The 17,925-nt window shown below is 39.5% G+C and overlaps 5 protein-coding genes across 8 annotated transcripts; 1 reads left to right on the top strand and 4 right to left on the bottom strand.

Annotated features, from left to right (window-relative positions):
* Positions 1-6: 6 nt before the first annotated feature.
* Positions 7-3,456, bottom strand: LOC106317839 (protein STRUBBELIG-RECEPTOR FAMILY 4). The gene is made up of 15 exons (XM_013755624.1): positions 3,192-3,456; positions 2,983-3,115; positions 2,827-2,898; positions 2,681-2,746; positions 2,527-2,598; positions 2,359-2,430; positions 2,224-2,295; positions 2,067-2,135; positions 1,933-1,998; positions 1,270-1,855; positions 927-1,198; positions 735-855; positions 505-641; positions 275-431; positions 7-192 (listed from the first exon to the last, which is right to left on the bottom strand). The coding sequence occupies exons 1-15, from the start codon at positions 3,280-3,282 to the stop codon at positions 130-132; spliced, it is 2,049 nt and encodes a 682-aa protein (XP_013611078.1). The 5' UTR covers positions 3,283-3,456; the 3' UTR covers positions 7-129.
* Positions 3,457-3,739: 283 nt separating this feature from the next.
* LOC106317833 (phosphatidylcholine transfer protein) lies at positions 3,740-5,802 on the bottom strand. Its single transcript, XM_013755612.1, has 6 exons — positions 5,465-5,802; positions 5,204-5,351; positions 4,855-5,118; positions 4,668-4,749; positions 4,383-4,579; positions 3,740-4,270 (listed from the first exon to the last, which is right to left on the bottom strand). Exons 1-6 carry the CDS (start codon positions 5,683-5,685, stop codon positions 3,989-3,991), a joined length of 1,194 nt encoding a protein of 397 aa, XP_013611066.1. The 5' UTR covers positions 5,686-5,802; the 3' UTR covers positions 3,740-3,988.
* Positions 5,803-6,786: 984 nt separating this feature from the next.
* LOC106317848 lies at positions 6,787-9,920 on the bottom strand. Its single transcript, XM_013755636.1, has 9 exons — positions 9,902-9,920; positions 9,651-9,740; positions 9,207-9,244; positions 8,939-9,119; positions 8,726-8,802; positions 8,191-8,661; positions 7,618-8,115; positions 7,320-7,532; positions 6,787-7,253 (listed from the first exon to the last, which is right to left on the bottom strand). Exons 2-9 carry the CDS (start codon positions 9,697-9,699, stop codon positions 6,936-6,938), a joined length of 1,845 nt encoding a protein of 614 aa, XP_013611090.1. The 5' UTR covers positions 9,700-9,740; positions 9,902-9,920; the 3' UTR covers positions 6,787-6,935.
* A 203-nt stretch (positions 9,921-10,123) lies between these two features.
* On the bottom strand, positions 10,124-12,698 carry LOC106326417 (organic cation/carnitine transporter 7). The gene is made up of 5 exons (XM_013764407.1): positions 12,545-12,698; positions 12,068-12,344; positions 11,611-11,848; positions 11,022-11,535; positions 10,124-10,695 (listed from the first exon to the last, which is right to left on the bottom strand). Exons 2-5 carry the CDS (start codon positions 12,334-12,336, stop codon positions 10,238-10,240), a joined length of 1,479 nt encoding a protein of 492 aa, XP_013619861.1. The 5' UTR covers positions 12,337-12,344; positions 12,545-12,698; the 3' UTR covers positions 10,124-10,237.
* Positions 12,699-14,861: 2,163 nt separating this feature from the next.
* LOC106317859 lies at positions 14,862-17,729 on the top strand. Of its 4 annotated transcripts, XM_013755655.1 has the most exons (9): positions 14,863-15,144; positions 15,285-15,351; positions 15,634-16,255; positions 16,403-16,616; positions 16,694-16,770; positions 16,841-16,880; positions 16,960-17,032; positions 17,113-17,182; positions 17,268-17,729. In XM_013755655.1, the coding sequence occupies exons 3-9, from the start codon at positions 15,719-15,721 to the stop codon at positions 17,571-17,573; spliced, it is 1,317 nt and encodes a 438-aa protein (XP_013611109.1). In that variant the 5' UTR covers positions 14,863-15,144; positions 15,285-15,351; positions 15,634-15,718; the 3' UTR covers positions 17,574-17,729. The 4 variants fall into 4 exon arrangements, with proteins under 4 accessions (XP_013611126.1, XP_013611109.1, XP_013611102.1 ...); XM_013755672.1 differs by lacking the exon at positions 15,285-15,351 and having other exon boundaries at positions 14,862-15,144; positions 15,689-16,255; XM_013755648.1 differs by lacking the exon at positions 15,285-15,351 and having other exon boundaries at positions 14,864-15,144.
* The last annotated feature ends 196 nt before the right edge of the window (positions 17,730-17,925 follow it).

The following is a 17,925-nucleotide window of genomic DNA, read 5'->3' on the forward strand; positions in this document are numbered from 1 at the left end:
ACCAATAGCTTCTTGAGCTCCAGTTTGATCATAAGTTTCTCAGGTTTTATCCTCAGTCTTCCAAAGAGTAATTATTCTTCATTATCCTTTCTTCTTCAGGGCATACATACACAACTTGAGGCACTAAGACTACACTAGCCTCTTCAGTGCCTCAACCACATTTGACACTGGTGGCCGAAGTCCAGGCTCCGACTAAAAAAACAAACACTGAACTTACAAAAAGGTCTGAAAACATATATAAACAATAACACAGAGAAACCGCCAATGACTTTACCATTACGCAGATGGAAACTATATCTGCGAATGCCGAGACAGATTCTGGAGCGTAGAGTCCACACAAGCCGGGATCAACCATTTCCTCAAGAGTTTCCATGTCCTTAAGCTTTGGCTTTGCCCAACGAACTAGAGACTGTTCTGCTTTAGGCCTATCACTGAAGATTAGAGGCAAACATTTTCAGATACTTATATCAGAGAACTATATTCTAAAATATTTAATAACTGAACCTGTCATAAGGCATTCGACCAGTTAGAAGCTCCAGCATCACCACACCAAAGCTGTAGACATCGCTCTTTAGTGTGTATGCCGAGGGATCTGCGCACTCTGGAGCATTGTATCCAACTCCAAGATTCTGACTTGTGCGCTGCAGTTTTCAAGAAACACGACATTAATCTACAGATTAGAGAAACAAACAACTATGTATCTCTTAGTATTATTAATTTTATAAGAAGCTCACATGGTGAAAGTTTGCCAAGCCATAGTCTGAGAGATGAGGGTTTAGCTCACTGTCTAGTAAAATGTTTGATGACTTGATGTTCTTGTGAACTAATGGAGGCGAACAAACCTCATGAAGGTACCTGTCAAAAAAAAAAAAATTATCTGGTTAGTAAGATGAGTATATTTTGAAAGAAAATATTAAAATAATTACTCTATAGCTTGAGCAGTTCCTAGAGCGATTCGGATCCTTGTGTTCCAAGTTAACGGTCTGCTGAAATCATCAGTCTGGTGAAGAAACCTATTAAGTGATCCACTTGTGAAATACTCATAGACAAGCATGTTCCTTCCTTGTTCTGAACAATAACCAACGAGCTCGGCCAGGTTAGGGTGGTGAATGCACGAGATGTTAGACACTATGTGTGAAAACTCTTCTTGATTCCCTTTCCCAAATAGCGAAGAATCGATCTCTTTCACTGCATACTTCTGTTTTAAACACATTTCTTGATAAGATGAAGAAAATGAATCAAAATTGAATGAAAGGAGGGAAAACAAACCCTTCCATCTTCATATTTAGCTTTATAAACACGCCCAAGGGTTCCTTCACCAATAAGGCGATTCGGCGAGAAACAAGACGCAGAGTTCTGCAGATCCGTGAGTGTAAAAGCCTTCACACCGTCGGGCTTGAAGAAACGGTCAGGGGTTGCAACCTCTTGGGAAGAAGGTATGAGATGAAAAATAGGAGTGTTCTTGAAACTGACAGAAGAAGTTCTGTTAACAGAAGAAGGCTTTGTCTCTGTCAAAGTATTCGAATCAACGGTCTTTTGGCCTTTTAAGTCATCCGTGGAGTCGAACTGAAGCATCTGAGAGGGTTGTGGTGTGAAGAGCGGTTTGCTTCTGTTGGTTCCTCCTCCTTTCTCTTCGTCGAAAAAGTGAGAAGAGTGATGAGAGTTCTTTCTTCTAGCGAACAGTGCAATCACTCCTGCAGTGAAAATGAGTCCACCTATAGTGGATGCTGCTACTATAAGTCCGGTGGTCAGAGCCTTGTTGCTTACTCCAACGCCTCCTGAGTTTCTGTCTACACGGCGGGTCCCGGGTGGTGGTGAGGGAGCTCTACTGCTTGACCAACGGTTTCCTCCAGTGCTGACCAAGAAAACAAAATCAATGCTTATTACATGTCTTATGATTGTGTATAAGAGAGAGTGAGAGATAGGACTTACTCAAGGTTACCAATGCTCTTCAGCTCGTTTGGGATCCAACCTGTGAACTGATTGTTTGCAACGTTTCTGCAATGGCAAGATTCATAAGAAACACAGGATCGAAACTCTGTGTTACAGGCCTGAAAAATACTTACACATCATCGATTTGAGGGAGGTCTCTAAGTGCATTTATAGAGCCTTTGAACTGGTTCTCTTGCAAATGCCTAAAAGAGGTGGTTGATTAATATAAATGGTAAGTTCACAATCGAGTAATAAGTACAAGAACTACTTTCAGTTATCTTCTTCTCTTACAGTGTTTTAAGTCCTGTTAGATTGGCAAAACTCTGTGGTAACTTTCCTGTGAGTTGATTGGAAGATAGGTCACTGCAAAAACATGAAGTTAATGAAATCTCTCACAGTTAGCATGTGTGTATATATGCCACTTACATTGTTTCAAGTTTTGTAAGCTTTTGAAACATGTCGCTAAGTTCACCATTGAGGTTGTTACCACCAAAGTTTCTGAGCAAAAAAAAAACAAGAACCAATATGAAGAAAATGTTGGTACTTCTGAAAGTAATATACAAATGAGTCATTAATTAAGTGTCCTTGGCTTACAGGTAAGTGAGGTCGTTCATTTGAGATACAGAGTATGGCACGTTACCGTTAAAGTCATTCTCAGAACCATCTCTTCATTAAAGTAAGTTTAACATTTAGTCTGATACATTGTGTAGTGAAAGAAGATCAAGAACAGAACAGAACATATACTTACAGATAAACAAGATTCTCCGGAAGCTGATAGGGTAAGTTTCCGTTAAGATTATTCTTGCTTACATCACTGTTATACAATGACAAAAACATAACATATAGTTTAAATACCAACCTAAACATGATGATCAAGATGTTGAGAGTTCTTACAGGTAAGTGAGTGATTTCAAGTTTGCAAGCTGGTACCCTAAAGATCCACTAAGTCCACGTCCTGACACCTTTCTACAAAGAAACATAAAAGGAATATAGAATCAGAATCGATGAAGAAGGGTACCATTTGAGAAGATAAGAGAGGAAGTAGCAAACATTTGAGTAACAGAAGAGCCCTTGCAAGTAATGCCATCCCATGAGTCACCACAAGGATCCCCTCCGCTTGAAGACCAACCGTTGAGCTTCGATGGAGAGTTCATGCTCTTATAAGCGTCATTAAGAGCCGAAACTACAAAGCAATCCATGAAGAATAATTAATCGTTTATGATTCTTCTCTTATATCGTTGAGACAAAGACACACTTACCGTCTTGGCTATCTGTTTTTGCAAGAACAAGAGAGGTGAAGACTCCAAAAAATGCGATGAAGGGTATCAGTGGCTGAATATTAGGTGCCATGTTTGACACTTTTGAGCTCAGAGATCAAGATCTGCGTAGATGATGATCCAAAGAGAAACCCAACGTTGGTTCTGGGTTTCCTTGAGGAAGAAGGAAACACACAAGAACCAAAGGAGAAGAAGTTAGGTTAGGTCATGAAAGAAAAACAAAAATTGGAAACGGTGTGGCAGTAACCAAAAATGGCAAATTCAGTTTCTTCTGTTAAGTTTTGGTTTTGAGAAATGAGGTCATTGAGTGAAAAGGCGAATAAATCTGGACGTGTGAATAGAGAAATGTACAGCTAAAAATGACGCAGACACCGAAACATTAGGAGAGAGAGAAAGAGACCACAACTGGTGTGTCTAAGTCCGATCTAACTGCAACACACACACAAAATATTACCAAAGTTGTTTCAAAGTTTATTCAAGCACACGTGTGAACCATCAAACGACAGTTTGTTTCCTGCAGAAACGGGAAGAAACAACATTCCAGAGGGCTTGTCTGAATATATATACATTCAAGTTAACATACATGTAATGTCATTCCAAGAGAGGTATACAAAACTTTGAAGACTAAGAGCTCATGTGGTTCAGAGCCATCCCAAAATATAACTTTTCTATGACAGTACATACACATCAATCACTTCTTCAAACAACTTCCCTATCATACAAGCTTATTCTAAGCTTAGGAATCAGAGATGCTTCATCAAACAAAATACATACATGACTTAGATACCAGCGTTCTGTGAAGTCTGACTAAGCGGAGCTCCACGCTTGCTCAGCTTTGTCAAGAAGTAAGCCAGGGCAACCTTTGCACCTAAGGAGGCGGAGTGACCACGAGAGAGGCAAACCGCACCACCAACTGCACCACCCACGAGCAACAGACCGTTTGCTATCTGTTTCTTTGAAGGCTTTCTCAACAGCTTCTTCCGTTTGGCTCCTTCACCTCTGTGCATCGTTCCCAAGGAGTTTGTGATGTCATCTGTCTCATTCTCTAACTCTGATGGAATCTGTGATATCAAAGAATCAGTTTCAGAACCACTAATTTCAAATTTTACAAAAAGACACAAACTTCCAGCACTTGGGGCACAAAACTGAGCTCAGATTTGATGAGCATCCCACCTTTTTCATTAAGCTGACAGCAGATACAGTGGGCCCTTGGGGTCTATGACCGGTTGCAATGTACATACGAAGCGCGTTTTCCATCTTACCAACGTAACTCCAAATGCCTTTTGAGAAAGCAAGCTTAGCCATGTCAACATTTAATCCAGCATCTTCCTGGTGGAACATGTGGATCTCACATGCATTCCTACCTGGAACTGCAGCATGGAAAATAAAAGTAAAAAACTATTCGCCACTAAAAAGATATACATCATTAGACAGATTTGTGATATAACAAACAATTACCTTTCCTAATTCGCCAACCAGATCTGAAATAACTCACACGTACATACTTCCTCTGTTGCGGCACCATACTGTGATCACAATCCTGATAATAACCAAAGAGCAAAGAAAAACTATAAGTTAAGAGGCAAATGTTAATAACAGGTAAGTTAGCTTGTTTCAGTAAGACCATGTTAGTTAAATTTTTTACCTTGATGAAACAATAGAACTTATCATTCATCCCCTCCCACAATCTCCAAGCTAATACATACTCCCTTGGTGTCAAGAAAGGAAACTTCTTGATCGTCCGACCAATCTCAATTCCGCTGCTACTGTCAACCTGCAACTGCTCGTGCTCGACCACGGTCTTATCCCACTGTTTCCTGTACTCGTTGTCCATGTAAAAGTCCCTCAAAGCCTCTGGAGAGCAGTCCTCAAACACCGTGGTACTTAAGTACTTCATGGGACCACCGTCCTACAAGAACCAAAGAGCATAAACTCAGAGAATAAACAAAGTCTCACAGTGGGACACACACACGAGAAGCAAAACTTGGTACTACTTTTGGTTTGCAGCATTTGGCAGTGTACGAGACGCGAGTAGGGTTGCTTTTGTGAATGATGTCTTCCCAAATCTCAGCATCTCCATCTCTCTCCCCAAGTTTTTCAATCAGTCCTTTCAGGTCTTCATCAGAAACAAGTGTAGATATTCTGCAAAGCGTATGGACTATAGATGATGAATCTCAAATCATCAATAGTAGAACACTAAGCTACAAAAGAAACTTATAGAACCAAAATTGAACAAGGAAATGCAAAGCCTTTACCCTGATTGGGAGCTGAGAGATTGAGAAACTGATACGGCAGGGGAAGACGAAGAAGAATGACTAAAGAATCGAACTTTCCGGAAGATTTGGCAGAGGAAAATGAAGACAAGTGCGGATACAGTGGCCCAGCAACAACAAAAGACTCCATCACCACGCCGGAGAAAAGCCTCGGGAGAGGAGAAATAAAGAGCTAGCTTCGATAAGGTGTTGCCACTATTCATCGAATCCCAAATCTCTGAACTTGGAGATCGAATGGGTTTGTTTATAAACAAACATTCACTGTGTTTGTATATTTGCGCGTGGACTGGTCTGGTTTAGGACAAGGTAACAAAGACTCCTCGGATGTCTTTTGACTTGTCCGGACTTGGGACTCAATTTTTCTTTTTGGCCCTTGATTTATTTTTGTTTTTTTTTTTTTTCCATCAATAGGTTTTTTTTTTAATTGATAAAACGAGCCAAGCCTAGAGTACACAGCCCAAGGCTCAACTACATAATCAAAAGGCCAGAGGTCCAAAAGCCAAAAAGCAACAAACGGACCCATTAACCTGGCCGTTTACCCAAACATTAAAAGTCCGTGCGAAGTCGGCCGAATCACGGCTCAAAGATTTATTTTTGTTTCTATTTACCCCCTTTTTGATACTATTTTTACTTGCCCTTTCAAAAAAATATTATTATATGATAAACCAGATGTCATAACTCATAAGTCAGAGCTGATCTGATCTACATATATTTCCCAAATCTTTATTTATTTCTCAGACATCGATAATACCAAATTCATTAGCCACATTGGTTGGTGATTCATATCATCTTACAAATCGTAATCCGGTTTTTGCTTGTACAAAGGGTCATGATTCATGCTTATCAACCAACCACACAATCTAGTGTCCCTTTTGATAACAACAATCTCTCTTTGTTATTCATTAGAGAAATATGCAAATAATATGTTGATAAGTATGATTCATGACCACAGAGCAACATCTGTAGTTTTTTTTTTTTTTTTTGTCTGTCTACCTTAATCAGACTCTCAAAGCTAAAAGATTATTATGTGTGGAGGAGGAGGAAATAAAGAAACCAACAAAGAAACAAAATATGGAGATGGAGAAAGCTGGGAGCTTTGATTGATGGGTGTAATCTGCATCATTATTAAATAGTGCCTGCAAAGCCATGTGAAGCTACTTTACAAGAGCAACATTTATATTGTCTTTGATACATCATCTTCTCCTATCAACCCCAAAGAGAGAGGGTACAGAACAATGAAACATTTACAAAATCCTTAAAAATCAACCCCCCCGGGAACATAACACGGGGAGAAAAGAAGCCCCTTTTTTTTTTTACTTTACACAAAAACCAGACCTGGTCAGACTTAAAACTTTCATTTGAATACCCCACCACCCTTCTTAGAACAAACAAAAGATCATTATGGAAACTGAAAAACATAAAGTCTTTGCTAATTGATTTTGCCTTTTACTTACTAGTTGGATTGACCAGAAGAGACTGCTACGGTTGTTGTAGTTGCATCTGGAGATGCTTTGCTGCCCTCGTCCAAGCGGACAACCTGCGCAAAACTTTTAGACATGTTCTTGATGAAGGCTGTCTGCAACGCAGCAGAAGCCGGCTTATGTTCGTTTTCTCCTCCTACTGCAGATGGTAAGTTTGGCTGTCTTCTTGCCTTCCGTTCTTGTATTATTTTCTCCCTCTCTTCATAAAACCCAAAATCATCCAAGATTGAAGTCTCAGCATCGTAGTTCTTGAAAATCTTCAGCATCTCAATCCCCTGTTCCAGTTTCACCTGCAGTTCTTTGATTTAAATGGTGTATCTTATGAACAAGAAAGCTTGAGAGGCTTTGCTACTTACTTCTTGAGTGTCTCGACTATTAGTCACGGGCTTATTGTCATTGTTCTCCAATATAATGTGGCGAAACTGGCTGTTTGGAACATCTTTGATGATGTGCCACTTCACTGGGAACTGTCCATTCCACTTGTCTTGTTGCCAGTAATCAACGCTCTTCTCAAAATCCACAGGTCCAATCATCTCCGCCACTCCACAGAACTGAGAGCTCGCGTTTACCTGCAGTTACAATACCCCGTAAGCAAATCTGCAGAGAGAATGCAAATATAGTAGACACACACAGAAAAGGATTAGAGACTCGTACAGAGAACAGAAGAAACACTGGGCAAGCTTCTTTCTCTTCCTTGGCCTCACGGTAAGCAGCATCAAGCTTTTTGTTGCCGTTAGGTGTGCTAGCCCAGACATTGTATTTGATGCTCTTGTGTACGTTGTCTTCACTGTAGGACTTGATTATGAAGAGCTTAGCGTCACTGTAGTCAGTGACAAACTCAGGATTATTGTTGTTGTTGGCTTCCTCTTTGGGACTATCTTTGTTATTTTTCTTACTATCAGCAGAAGAATCAAGCTCCTCTGAGACATGAGTCTTGGGCTTTAAAGCCCTTGGTCCTCGGTTCTGCTCGTTGAGGATATCATAGTTACCATTATAACCGCCACCAAGGTATGGATCACTAACCCTTCCACGCCCTCGAGTGTTGTCAACGCCAATCCAGCTTTGGTTTCCCATACCCACATAAGAGTTTAGTCTACTTCCATAGTTAGAGCCTTGGCCACGACCGTAGAATGGTCTCTGTCTTTGTGAACCCTGACAAATGAAAGAAAAGGATCCACTTTCAACATCCATGCATTAGATAAAGAGTAACTAAAGAAGTTAACAAACCATGGGAATGTTGTGGCCATATGATCCAAAAGAACCGAGTGGCTGAGGAGACAAAGCAGGCGAAAAAGAAGAAGAATGTCTGTGCATATCGGAAGGCTTGGACCAATCTGACCATATCCCCCCGTCAAAACCTTGCTGCCACTCAGGGAAACCAAGGTTTTGCTGGCTTCCATTAAACGGTCCAATAGGGTGAGGTTGGTAGGACGGTCTTGCTATGTTATCACCTTGTTGGTCAACAGCGACAAGGCTGGTGAGCTCTGGCTGAGTTGGGGAAGATAAATATTGCATGCTAGGAGGAACCACCTGCTGGTAATAAGGCGATGCCCCTGAAAATGGAAACTGCTGTGGGGAATACAACTGCGCCTCAGAAGGTAACGGAGTTGCAGCAGGGGAATATGGTCCGTATGGCATCTGAGGGTTGTATCCGTATCCCGTTTGGTAGACCAGAGAAGCGTTCTCATTGAAGCCAACCTGATTTTATCAAAGAATATGAACAATTTTGAAAGTTTTAAAAGAGAAGGTTATTAGTACACACAGGAGAGTTGATGTCCAATCCTTCAACATTGACGTAGGAAGAATACTCGTCCCATTCGCCTGTGGGGGTTTCATAACCTGGCTCCCCAAAATTTAAGGATTCACTATTAGCTTCTAAACATCCCATAAATGAGTTTCTTATCTATGCTAATACACAAACTCCATGACCTCAGAAGATAAGCAAAAAAAGGAAGTAGATGAAGCACAAACCAACCTCTATAGTAAAAGCCTTGTGCTTGAGGAGAGAGGATGCTGCTAGGCAAGTGTCCAGCAAAGTCACCTGATAAACCATAAGGTGCAGAGAGTGGAGAAACTTTTGCTGGATGAACTACAACTGCAGGCTCCTGAGAGGACTTATTAAAAGAGGCTGATGTCTCATTGTTTGCCGCAACAGACTGCATAAAATAAAATAAACAGATTCAGAGATTTAAAACTTATGAATCTTCATTTCCATTGATATACATAACCAGAGACTGTTGTACCTGATCCTTCATGATGTCCAGATTAGCAGGTTGCTCCTCTGTGTTCATTCATAACCAGTAAAACTCAAATAAGTCGGTGGAATCATTCATAAACAAGATGGGCAAACAAAAGCAGATCCCTAGATGCAATTACTCAAAGAGCAAAAGAGAGCAAGCTTTCAAGCTAAGATAGAAAGAGTCCTGATCCCACTCAGATCTTAGCAAAAGTTATACCACCAGTGAAACCATGAGACCACTACCACAAACAAACAAAAACAAAAAACAAAAAACAAAAAAGGAAAGCTCGTATTTCTAATTCCAAACCAACGAACCCTTCACAACAGATCACACATCAAACAAAAAAAATTGGAAAAGGAAAGACAGAGAGAGATCAAACGTAAAGGAATCAACTTTAAGACCAGAATCTGAAACGATTTAAGGATAATTGAGAAGATGACGTGATACCTGAAGTAATAAGAAGATCTGTGGCGTGAGATGGAGGAGTCGTTGCCATGAAATCAGATCGAAAGGCCCGAGGAGGAGGAGAATAAGGATCTGATTCAAATCCAAAACAATAGAAAACAAAACAGAGTCCGTCTTTATATGTAGGCAAAGAACAGAGGAGATCTTTCCATATATAAGTAGATAAACTGTAACTTTTTTTTTCAACTTTTTGTTGTAATGACTAATGATGCAAGCAAAGTTAAAACCTTTACCTTATTTAATCTCTGTTTTTATTAAAAAAAGGCAGTCTTTACCACAAGTGCATCATATTGGTGACTCCACTCCTCTCCTCTCCTTTGTTGTAAATGGAAACTACTATGATTTATTGAGAGATTGCTCCCTTGGGGACTCCGAGAATCTTTATAATATTCTTTATTTTTATAATTTGTAATTCAAGAAATTAAAATAAAAAAAATATAGATCTAATCCTGGATCTTCTGCATTTCTATAAAGCTGTCATGTGTAAACTTTCTATTACAATTACTCTGTTTTCTTGCTCTGTTCTCCTTCAACAACTAAACATTTACAAATGGTTTAAAAAGAATCGGCTATACAGAGGAAGATGAAGGTGGCTTCTTGGATGTAGAGATTGTATCTGTCAGCTCACGGCCACTGGTCTCGAATGGGAAGAGACAAACGCAGATTCCTGAGACAAACATCACTACCTCGAAGAGAAGAACAGCCACTGTCTGATGGCATCCGTGAACCAACCCCACGGCTACCAGTGGACATAGCACTCCACCGATTCTTCCCACCGAGCTAGCCACTCCTACTCCGGTCGTTCTTACCGCCGTGGGATATATCTCAGGTGCGTAGATGTAAACCACCGCGAAAGCTGCCGAGACGCAGACACGGCCGCCGAAGAGGAGAGCTGTGGTTAGGGCTGGTGGTTGGTGAGTTAACAGAGGAAGAAGGAAGATGCAACAGAGGAACAATGTTGATGACATTGTCACTTTGCGTCCAAGCCTGTCCACCGTTGCTGCTGATATTAGTAGCCCTGGAAACTCTGATCAAGAATCAAAAGGATTAGACCTGTAACCGAAATTACCCAAAATTTCGAACTGAATTAACCAAAATTTTAAACCGAAATAACCGAACTAACTGAAATTACCCGTATTTAACCGATCTCACCCAAATTTTAAACCGAAATATAATCGAAACCAAAAACTTCGGTTAGTTTGGGTAAAACTTTTATTAACCGAACTATCCTAATACCCCAACCTAGCTTTTTTACAGTTCAATTCGTCGAGATTTTAGTTGAACCGAACTACCCGATTTGAATTAACCGAACCCCCGCAGGCCTAAGTCATGAAGAATATTGATGATGTGTACCTGCAAAACTGGCGATGAAAACGTCTTTGTAGTTAACATCGTTTGAAGAATGTTGCAACACTTCTCCTGTTGGATGGCAACTGTTTTGGGAATTGTTCAGCTCGGTGGTGAGAAGGACAACGCCGTAGTAAGCAAACGCGTTTCCGAAGAATACAACCCATAGTAGCAGAGTACGTTTGATTAGCTCCGGAGATAGAAGGGTAAGCAAAAAAAAGCCTGGTCCATTGTTGTCAGCTACTATCTTAGATTCTTCTTCAGGCTTGAGGAGATGAGTGTTTTCTGTTGGAAGGCTTTTATTCTTCTCTTCGATCTCTGAGCGGAGAACACCTTTAGGTAGTTGAGTTCCGTTCATTCTCGCAATCTTCTGGAGTATAGATTGAGCTTCAGCTTTACGGCCTTGAAGGATTAAGTAACGAGGAGACTCAGGCGTCCACCTATAGAAGACAAGAAGCAGCGATGAAGGTACGGAAGAGAGTGCGAGCAGCCACCTCCAGCCCAAGCTTGGCATGATTAGCTGCAAGAGATTGTCATGGCGTCAAGATTATGATGAAGAAAGGGAGCAAAGAAAGTCATGAGTTGTGTAGTGTACCCAAGCGAGGGAAGCCTCGAAGATGGTTCCAACGGTCCAGAAAGCTGAGAAAACAATCATCCAAGTCCCTCGGTGTGGCGCAGGGATGAATTCGAGATACCAGGAGACGAGAACAGGACCTCCTCCCAATCCGAGACCAACAAGACAGCGGAGAACGATCAGGGACATGTAGTTTGGTGCAAATGAGCTCAAGAAGCCAGCTAGGAAAGTCACCACCGCAGTTATGATAAACCCTTTCCTGAAGAAGATCAAATCACGTGAGACCACAATGAGTCAAGGCCCATTTTAAACGTTGACAAGGAATCAAATGTTAAGAAGCCGTCATAGACTAAACATACAACTTCAGAGATCATTCAATTCAGGGGTTATAAGGAATCATAATGAACAAACCGAACAATCTAACACTCTTCCAGACAATGAACTCCCTTTATTACCAAGAAGCGCACAGGTAAGTTACCTGCGGCCATGTTTGTCAGCAACAATGCCCCAAGAGTAAGCTCCAATGAGCATACCAGCAAAAACGACGCTAGTTATCAAGCTCTCCTCACGTGCAGAGAGGTTCCACAGCGACTGAACAGCAGGTCCAACGAAAGAGAGGAGCATCATCTCCATAGCCTCAGCAACCCAAGCCATTCCAGCGTAAGCAAGAACGTAGAGTTGAAACTTGCCAAATCCAATCCCCACAAGTGCTTCATCCACTGTGAAACTAGGGTTCCCTTCTTCCATCTCAAAACCTGTTAAAAGAAAATGAAAAAAAAACCAAAGAATCAATATCGATCACGAGTAAAAGGGAAGCAAAACCCATATCATCATTCACGGATTACAGTATTGGATTACTTGGCGAAACGGAATTAAATCAAAAAGCCATGAACTTTGGCAAAGGAAATCAAAATCTGGGTACTTACGACGGAAGAAACAGAGAGAGAGAACGAACCTCAACGACGTTGAGCTCGAAGCAAATGCAGATCCTTTCCTCCACGTTTTTCAGGAGAATGGAAGAAGATACAGCAATTTTCAAAGAATTCAAGAAGTCGTTAAGGGACGAGGTTGAAGCATGAACACGTGAAAGTTTCAAGCTTTGACGCGCCTTTGAGCCTCCGTTTGATGATGATGATGATCCTCTTGACCGGACTTTTCATTTGGGCTTTTGACATTAGCCTCCCAAAATTATAAGGCCTTTATTACGAGGCCCATTTATCCCTCTTTTCAAGGAAAAAAATAATATGTGTGAAGAAAAATAAAATGAGATCAATTGTATAAGCTAAAATAATTGAGCAATAACTCGTGGACTAGTGGAAAGCGAAACATATGACAAAAGTGGTCACCTTTTGTGTGGTTATATATTAGATTGATGTATTGGCAAAAGCAAACTCAGGAACTGATTTACCAAGCCTTTAGTGGAATACACATTTTTCTTATATTATGAACAAATATAAGTATGATGAGATTGGATATTTAGATTTTAAAAATGAAATGATGAATATAAATTTATATTCGGAATATTTTTATATATTTTTTTATTGTAGTGTAGTTAATAATAATAAAATTTTGAAAATGATTTTATTCTGAATTGAGGTTTGAAGGAGAAATTGAGTGATATTGGAGATGTTACATAAAGATACAGAATGGTCTAAAGTGATTATACCCCACCAACCAATTATTGCTTAGAATTATATATTATGCCAAAAGAAATTTTAAATTATACAGGGATTGAGACATTCTACCACCACTTGGTGCCTCAATGAATATCTAACATGACTATTCCTCACTTTCGAAATTGTTTTTAACAAATTTGAAACTAGTGTTTTAGATTATAATGTTCATTTCTTTTGCATATTGGCTCTGATTTTCTATGCACACTTGGAACAAGTGATCCGAATTTGTAATACAAAATCCACACATATTACATACTCAAGTTTCCAGCAAAATAATGGACTATAGCACAATGTTGTTAAGGTCATTCAGCTGATACAGATGGAGCAGTATTTACATTTTTAATTGTTAATAAACCAAAATCAAGTCATGGTTTAAACTTCAATATTTCAGAATGAATTATAAAATGTGACTTTGTTATTTTCAGCTTCATGTGAGCTTATTGGTCAACCAGGAATACAACATACCACTTGGGATTAAAAATTGGGTGAATGAAACGTATGTATAATCTCAAGATAAAAAAAAAAGCATCTGATGAGCTCATTCTCTACAATGATGATAGCATTATATTATAATCATCTTAGTTTTGAGGCAAAGACTTAGAGACTATAAGACAAACAAAAGTGGACCAGATATGTGTGGTTTAGATTATTATAGATAATGGCTCCCATCGATACAACTTAAGGGATGATGATGCTACTTTTGTCTTTCCTTTTGGAAGTTTAATGTATCCATCACTATGACTCATTTCCCCATTTATACTCTTATTATTCGTTTCTCTATCGCATAATCCATATTACTTAGAAACTAACAACATATCTATTCATAAGCAGCATTTTAATGATTAGGCTAATATACTTTGAAATATACGCAAAGAATCATTCGTATTAACTCTTTTTGATCAAGTAGTATACGTAAGTAAATATAAAAGTGAAGTTGACATTTACAAACGCCCCACCCAGCTTCCTTGTTTTATTAGAGAACTCCAATATCTTGTGAAAGAAGTTGAGTTGAATATTTTTCGGGTCGAAAAGTTGAGTTCAATTTGTTAACGAGGTGTTATTTACCAATTACAAACGTAAGGTACATAAATAACCTTCAATAATTGTAATGAAAGAAATAAATACCAACAGAAAATAAATTATATACATACATATGCTTCACCATAATACTCGCATTTATTGGAAATCAATGCTTACCATTGACCACATATTTTTCTTCATAAATAATTTTTGTATGAACCGATTAAGAAAATTCCCTAAAAAAAGCAGTGAAGTTATAGTTAATTGTTATATAGTTAATCATAGAGTTCATCATCAAAATTAATTGTTATAGTTATATAGTTCATCATCAAAATTAATTAAGTTAAGTACGGATGATTAAGAAAAGGCTAAAAAGGTATGACATCATCACAGTTAATGCAGGAAAATAAAAGGCTTGTGAGAAGCCGCACAACCAATTGGCTCCAACGTGGGAGATGAACAAACGGTTTCAATTAGTACGTGACTGACACGTGAGTAAGCAGCGTGTGGTATAAGAAAGGCTGTCCCCAAGAGAGGCGGAGACCAATCAAGGAAAGACAACAGTACACATCACCACTCTTCCTCGATGCCCATTCGTTAGCCTCCCTAGCCAAATCTTATTCCTTTAATCTCTTGTTCTGTAGCTTCCTGATTTGGATAAAACTTCATCTCTTCTTTCCCTTTGAAGAAACGAAGTTTCTATAACTTTTTGCGTATTTTTCCCAGAGAAAGTTATAATCTTTCAACTTCTTAGCTCACATTTGGTGATTCTCGAAAGTCTTGAGCTTTTTTTTATTTTTATTTTTACTTAAAGCAGGAGTTACACAACAAAAAGTAGAAGACTTTATCATCTTGTCAGGTCCGTTTCTATTCCTCTGTCCTTTGGTAATAATAACTGCTTTCTGTTTTGTGTCTCTGATAGTCTTCTTTCTTCAAACTCTTTCCTTCTGCATTCTGAATCTAGCTCTTCGTTTCTCTCCCTTCTGTGTATTTTCTCAGACCTGATTTGCTTCCTCTGTGCAAGTTTTATGCTTCGTCGGTGCCTCGTGTTGCATTACTTGAATTGGTAAATCAACCACATTTAAGTGTTGTTCATTTCTAAATTTTTAAATCTGGTTAGTCTCATTCTTTGGTTACTCCAATCCCACAGTTTTAGACTAGTTCATGAGAAACATGTAAACTTGTTGGATTTAGTTTGGATTTGTCTATATAGTCAACGATGGAACATTAGATGATTCTGTATGCCTTGCTCTGGAAGTTAACTATACAAACTGACTCAAATCCTTTTGTCACTAACATTGTTTATTCTTGTGCTAATCATCTTCCTCCCTTCATCTTTGGTCCTCAGCAACTTGAAGACCCCAAGCTTATGGCAGATCTTGCCAAGAGACCATCTTGATTAGTGTAAGAAACCCATTTTGATCCAAGGAATCATGAACGGGCATAGGCTTGTGTCAACGGCACAAGACGAATGCAACAAAGGAATTCAAAAACCTTGCTCGTCTTCCCTCTCTCCAGCCTACAACTTTCTGAATGTCCAGCCAGAAACCACCAGAAAATCTCCTTTCATACGGTCACAATCTCCAGATTGGCCAAAGAATAGTACGTTTTCACGGTCTTCCACCTTCTGCACCAACCTCTACTCCTCATCCTCTTCAGCCAATGAGACTAAGAAACATTTGGGAAACAGTCTTCCTTTCCTCCCTGATCCCTCTGCTTCTGCTTCTGGTGTGGAGTCTGCAAGATCTCCATCTGTCTTCAGCGAGGATTTGGGCAATCCGTTTGATGGAGACAACAACTCCTCGCTTGTCAAAGATTTCTTTAATCTCCCCGCGGATGCTTGTTCCAATGGAGGTTATCATGATCTGGACTGTTCCAACGACAGCTTATCAGATCAACTGGAGCTGCAGTTTTTGTCTGATGAACTTGAGCTGGCCATCACAGACCGAGCTGAAACTCCAAGGCTTGATGTAAGTTATTTTTAGTCTGTGTCCATCTCTTATGAGTTTGCTGTTATGACAACATTTCTCCTAAATTACTTGTTGATACATATAGAGAGTGTGAAGAGTGACTTTTTTTTTTTTTTCCTTTTAACACTTAGCTTTTTGTTGAATCAGGAGATCTATGAAAAGCCAATGGCTTCGCCAATTCCAGTGACTGTACTGAGTCCAAGCCAAAGATGCGATGCTGGAGCAATGTGCATTGACCCAGTTTCACCTCACCCTTCTCCAAAATCATCATCAGCAGCCAATCACAAGCCGAGAATGAGATGGACCCCTGAGCTCCACGAGAGTTTTTTGAACTCGGTGAACAAACTTGAAGGGCCTGAAAGTGAGTTTTAGGCTTTTTTTTTCTTTTTAACCTTCTGCTGATAACACTTAACCCTGGTGTTGCTTCAAAACATGTAGAGGCCACACCAAAGGCTGTTCTGAAGCTTATGAATGTTGAGGGCTTGACGATCTACCATGTAAAAAGCCACTTGCAGGTACTAAATTAGCTTGCCTCTCACTTATTTCACAAGTACTGAATATCTCTAAAAATCATGAATTTTGCAGAAGTATAGACTAGCAAAGTATATGCCAGAGAAAAAAGAAGGTAAAAACTTCAAACTTGTTGTTGTAATCACACAGATTCTATGTTCCTTCTTGTGTAGTAACTTTTGTTTATTCCGCAGAGAAAAAGAATGTTAATTCAGAGGAGAAGAAACTCGCTTTGAGCAACAGTGAAGCTGATGAGAAGAAGAAAGGGTGAGGCATTGTGTTTCTTGCTTGGTTTCTGAATCCCCAAACATGTGATCTTTAAAGTGACTCTCTTCTTCCATGGGCAGGGCAATGCAATTAACTGAAGCTCTCCGTATGCAGATGGAAGTTCAAAAGCAACTGCATGAACAACTCGAGGTAACACCTATTACACTTTAGTCCAGCAAAAGAAAGATTCAAGATTTGTTACCAAAACCAATCTCGTGAATTGATCAACGTGCAGGTGCAACGTGTGCTTCAGCTACGAATAGAAGAGCATGCTAAATACTTGGAAAAGATGCTTGAAGAACAACGCAAAGCCGGAAGGCTATTTTCTTCTTCTTCTTCTTCTTCTCAGACTTTGTTATCACCTAGTGATGATGAGACTAGACCAGACTCTCAAAACATGTCCAAGACCGAAGCATCTCTGCCTCAGCCTTCATCATCTGCAAAGCACATAGCTTCTGAAACCGAAGACGATCAATGTGAGTCCCCTCAGAAACGTCGCAGGCTTGAGAACAGTACTGAACCTCAAGATTCTGAGAGGTAGCAGGCTTCTTCAAGTATGTGTATATATGGTCTGCTTTTTGCGTTGTTTGGTAGAGAGGATGTTGGTGGTGGTCACTCAAAAGTAGATGTTTGTAATGTAGATCTTTGTCGGACGCGTGTAAACTTATTTAAGTATCTTTGAGGTTGTTCCCTTCGATTTGCTTGCTGATTCCATGTCGATTTTGTTTCAAAATAAATGTGGATTTATAATTTCAATGTAAAATTTATTGGTTTTTTATTCTAGTCTATTTTTCTGTTAGTTAAAATGTGGTTAGATGTATTGGTAATGATGTTTTTATTTTGAAAATATGTAAAATCAAATGTTTTGTTAATTTGTGTGCCTAAGTCCGAAA

This window comes from Brassica oleracea, chromosome C1 (assembly GCF_000695525.1).
Source record: "Brassica oleracea var. oleracea cultivar TO1000 chromosome C1, BOL, whole genome shotgun sequence".
NCBI lineage: Eukaryota > Viridiplantae > Streptophyta > Magnoliopsida > Brassicales > Brassicaceae > Brassica > Brassica oleracea.

Bases quoted from the DNA above. Each gene is read 5' to 3' on its own strand.
- LOC106317839 (XM_013755624.1), bottom strand. From the start codon at position 3,282: ATGGCACCTAATATTCAGCCACTGATACCCTTCATCGCATTTTTTGGA. The intron at 2,136-2,223 runs GTAAGAGAAGAA...CACCTCTTTTAG, and splicing joins CTAACAGGACTTAAAACACT to GCATTTGCAAGAGAACCAGT. The intron at 1,856-1,932 runs GTAAGTCCTATC...TTTCTTGGTCAG, and splicing joins AAGAGCATTGGTAACCTTGA to CACTGGAGGAAACCGTTGGT.
- LOC106317833 (XM_013755612.1), bottom strand. From the start codon at position 5,685: ATGAATAGTGGCAACACCTTATCGAAGCTAGCTCTTTATTTCTCCTCT. The intron at 4,750-4,854 runs GTAAAAAATTTA...GGTTATTATCAG, and splicing joins AGTTCTATTGTTTCATCAAG to GATTGTGATCACAGTATGGT. The intron at 4,271-4,382 runs GTGGGATGCTCA...TTGATATCACAG, and splicing joins CTGTCAGCTTAATGAAAAAG to ATTCCATCAGAGTTAGAGAA.
- LOC106317848 (XM_013755636.1), bottom strand. From the start codon at position 9,699: ATGGCAACGACTCCTCCATCTCACGCCACAGATCTTCTTATTACTTCA. The intron at 8,803-8,938 runs GTTGGTTTGTGC...TTGGGGAGCCAG, and splicing joins ACAAGGCTTTTACTATAGAG to GTTATGAAACCCCCACAGGC. The intron at 8,662-8,725 runs GTGTGTACTAAT...TGATAAAATCAG, and splicing joins GATTGGACATCAACTCTCCT to GTTGGCTTCAATGAGAACGC.
- LOC106326417 (XM_013764407.1), bottom strand. From the start codon at position 12,336: ATGGAAGAAGGGAACCCTAGTTTCACAGTGGATGAAGCACTTGTGGGG. The intron at 11,849-12,067 runs GTAACTTACCTG...GATCTTCTTCAG, and splicing joins GCTGACAAACATGGCCGCAG to GAAAGGGTTTATCATAACTG. The intron at 11,536-11,610 runs GTACACTACACA...AATCTCTTGCAG, and splicing joins TCGAGGCTTCCCTCGCTTGG to CTAATCATGCCAAGCTTGGG.
- LOC106317859 (XM_013755672.1), top strand. From the start codon at position 15,719: ATGAACGGGCATAGGCTTGTGTCAACGGCACAAGACGAATGCAACAAA. The intron at 16,881-16,959 runs GTAAAAACTTCA...TTTATTCCGCAG, and splicing joins TATGCCAGAGAAAAAAGAAG to AGAAAAAGAATGTTAATTCA. The intron at 17,033-17,112 runs GTGAGGCATTGT...TTCCATGGGCAG, and splicing joins GCTGATGAGAAGAAGAAAGG to GGCAATGCAATTAACTGAAG.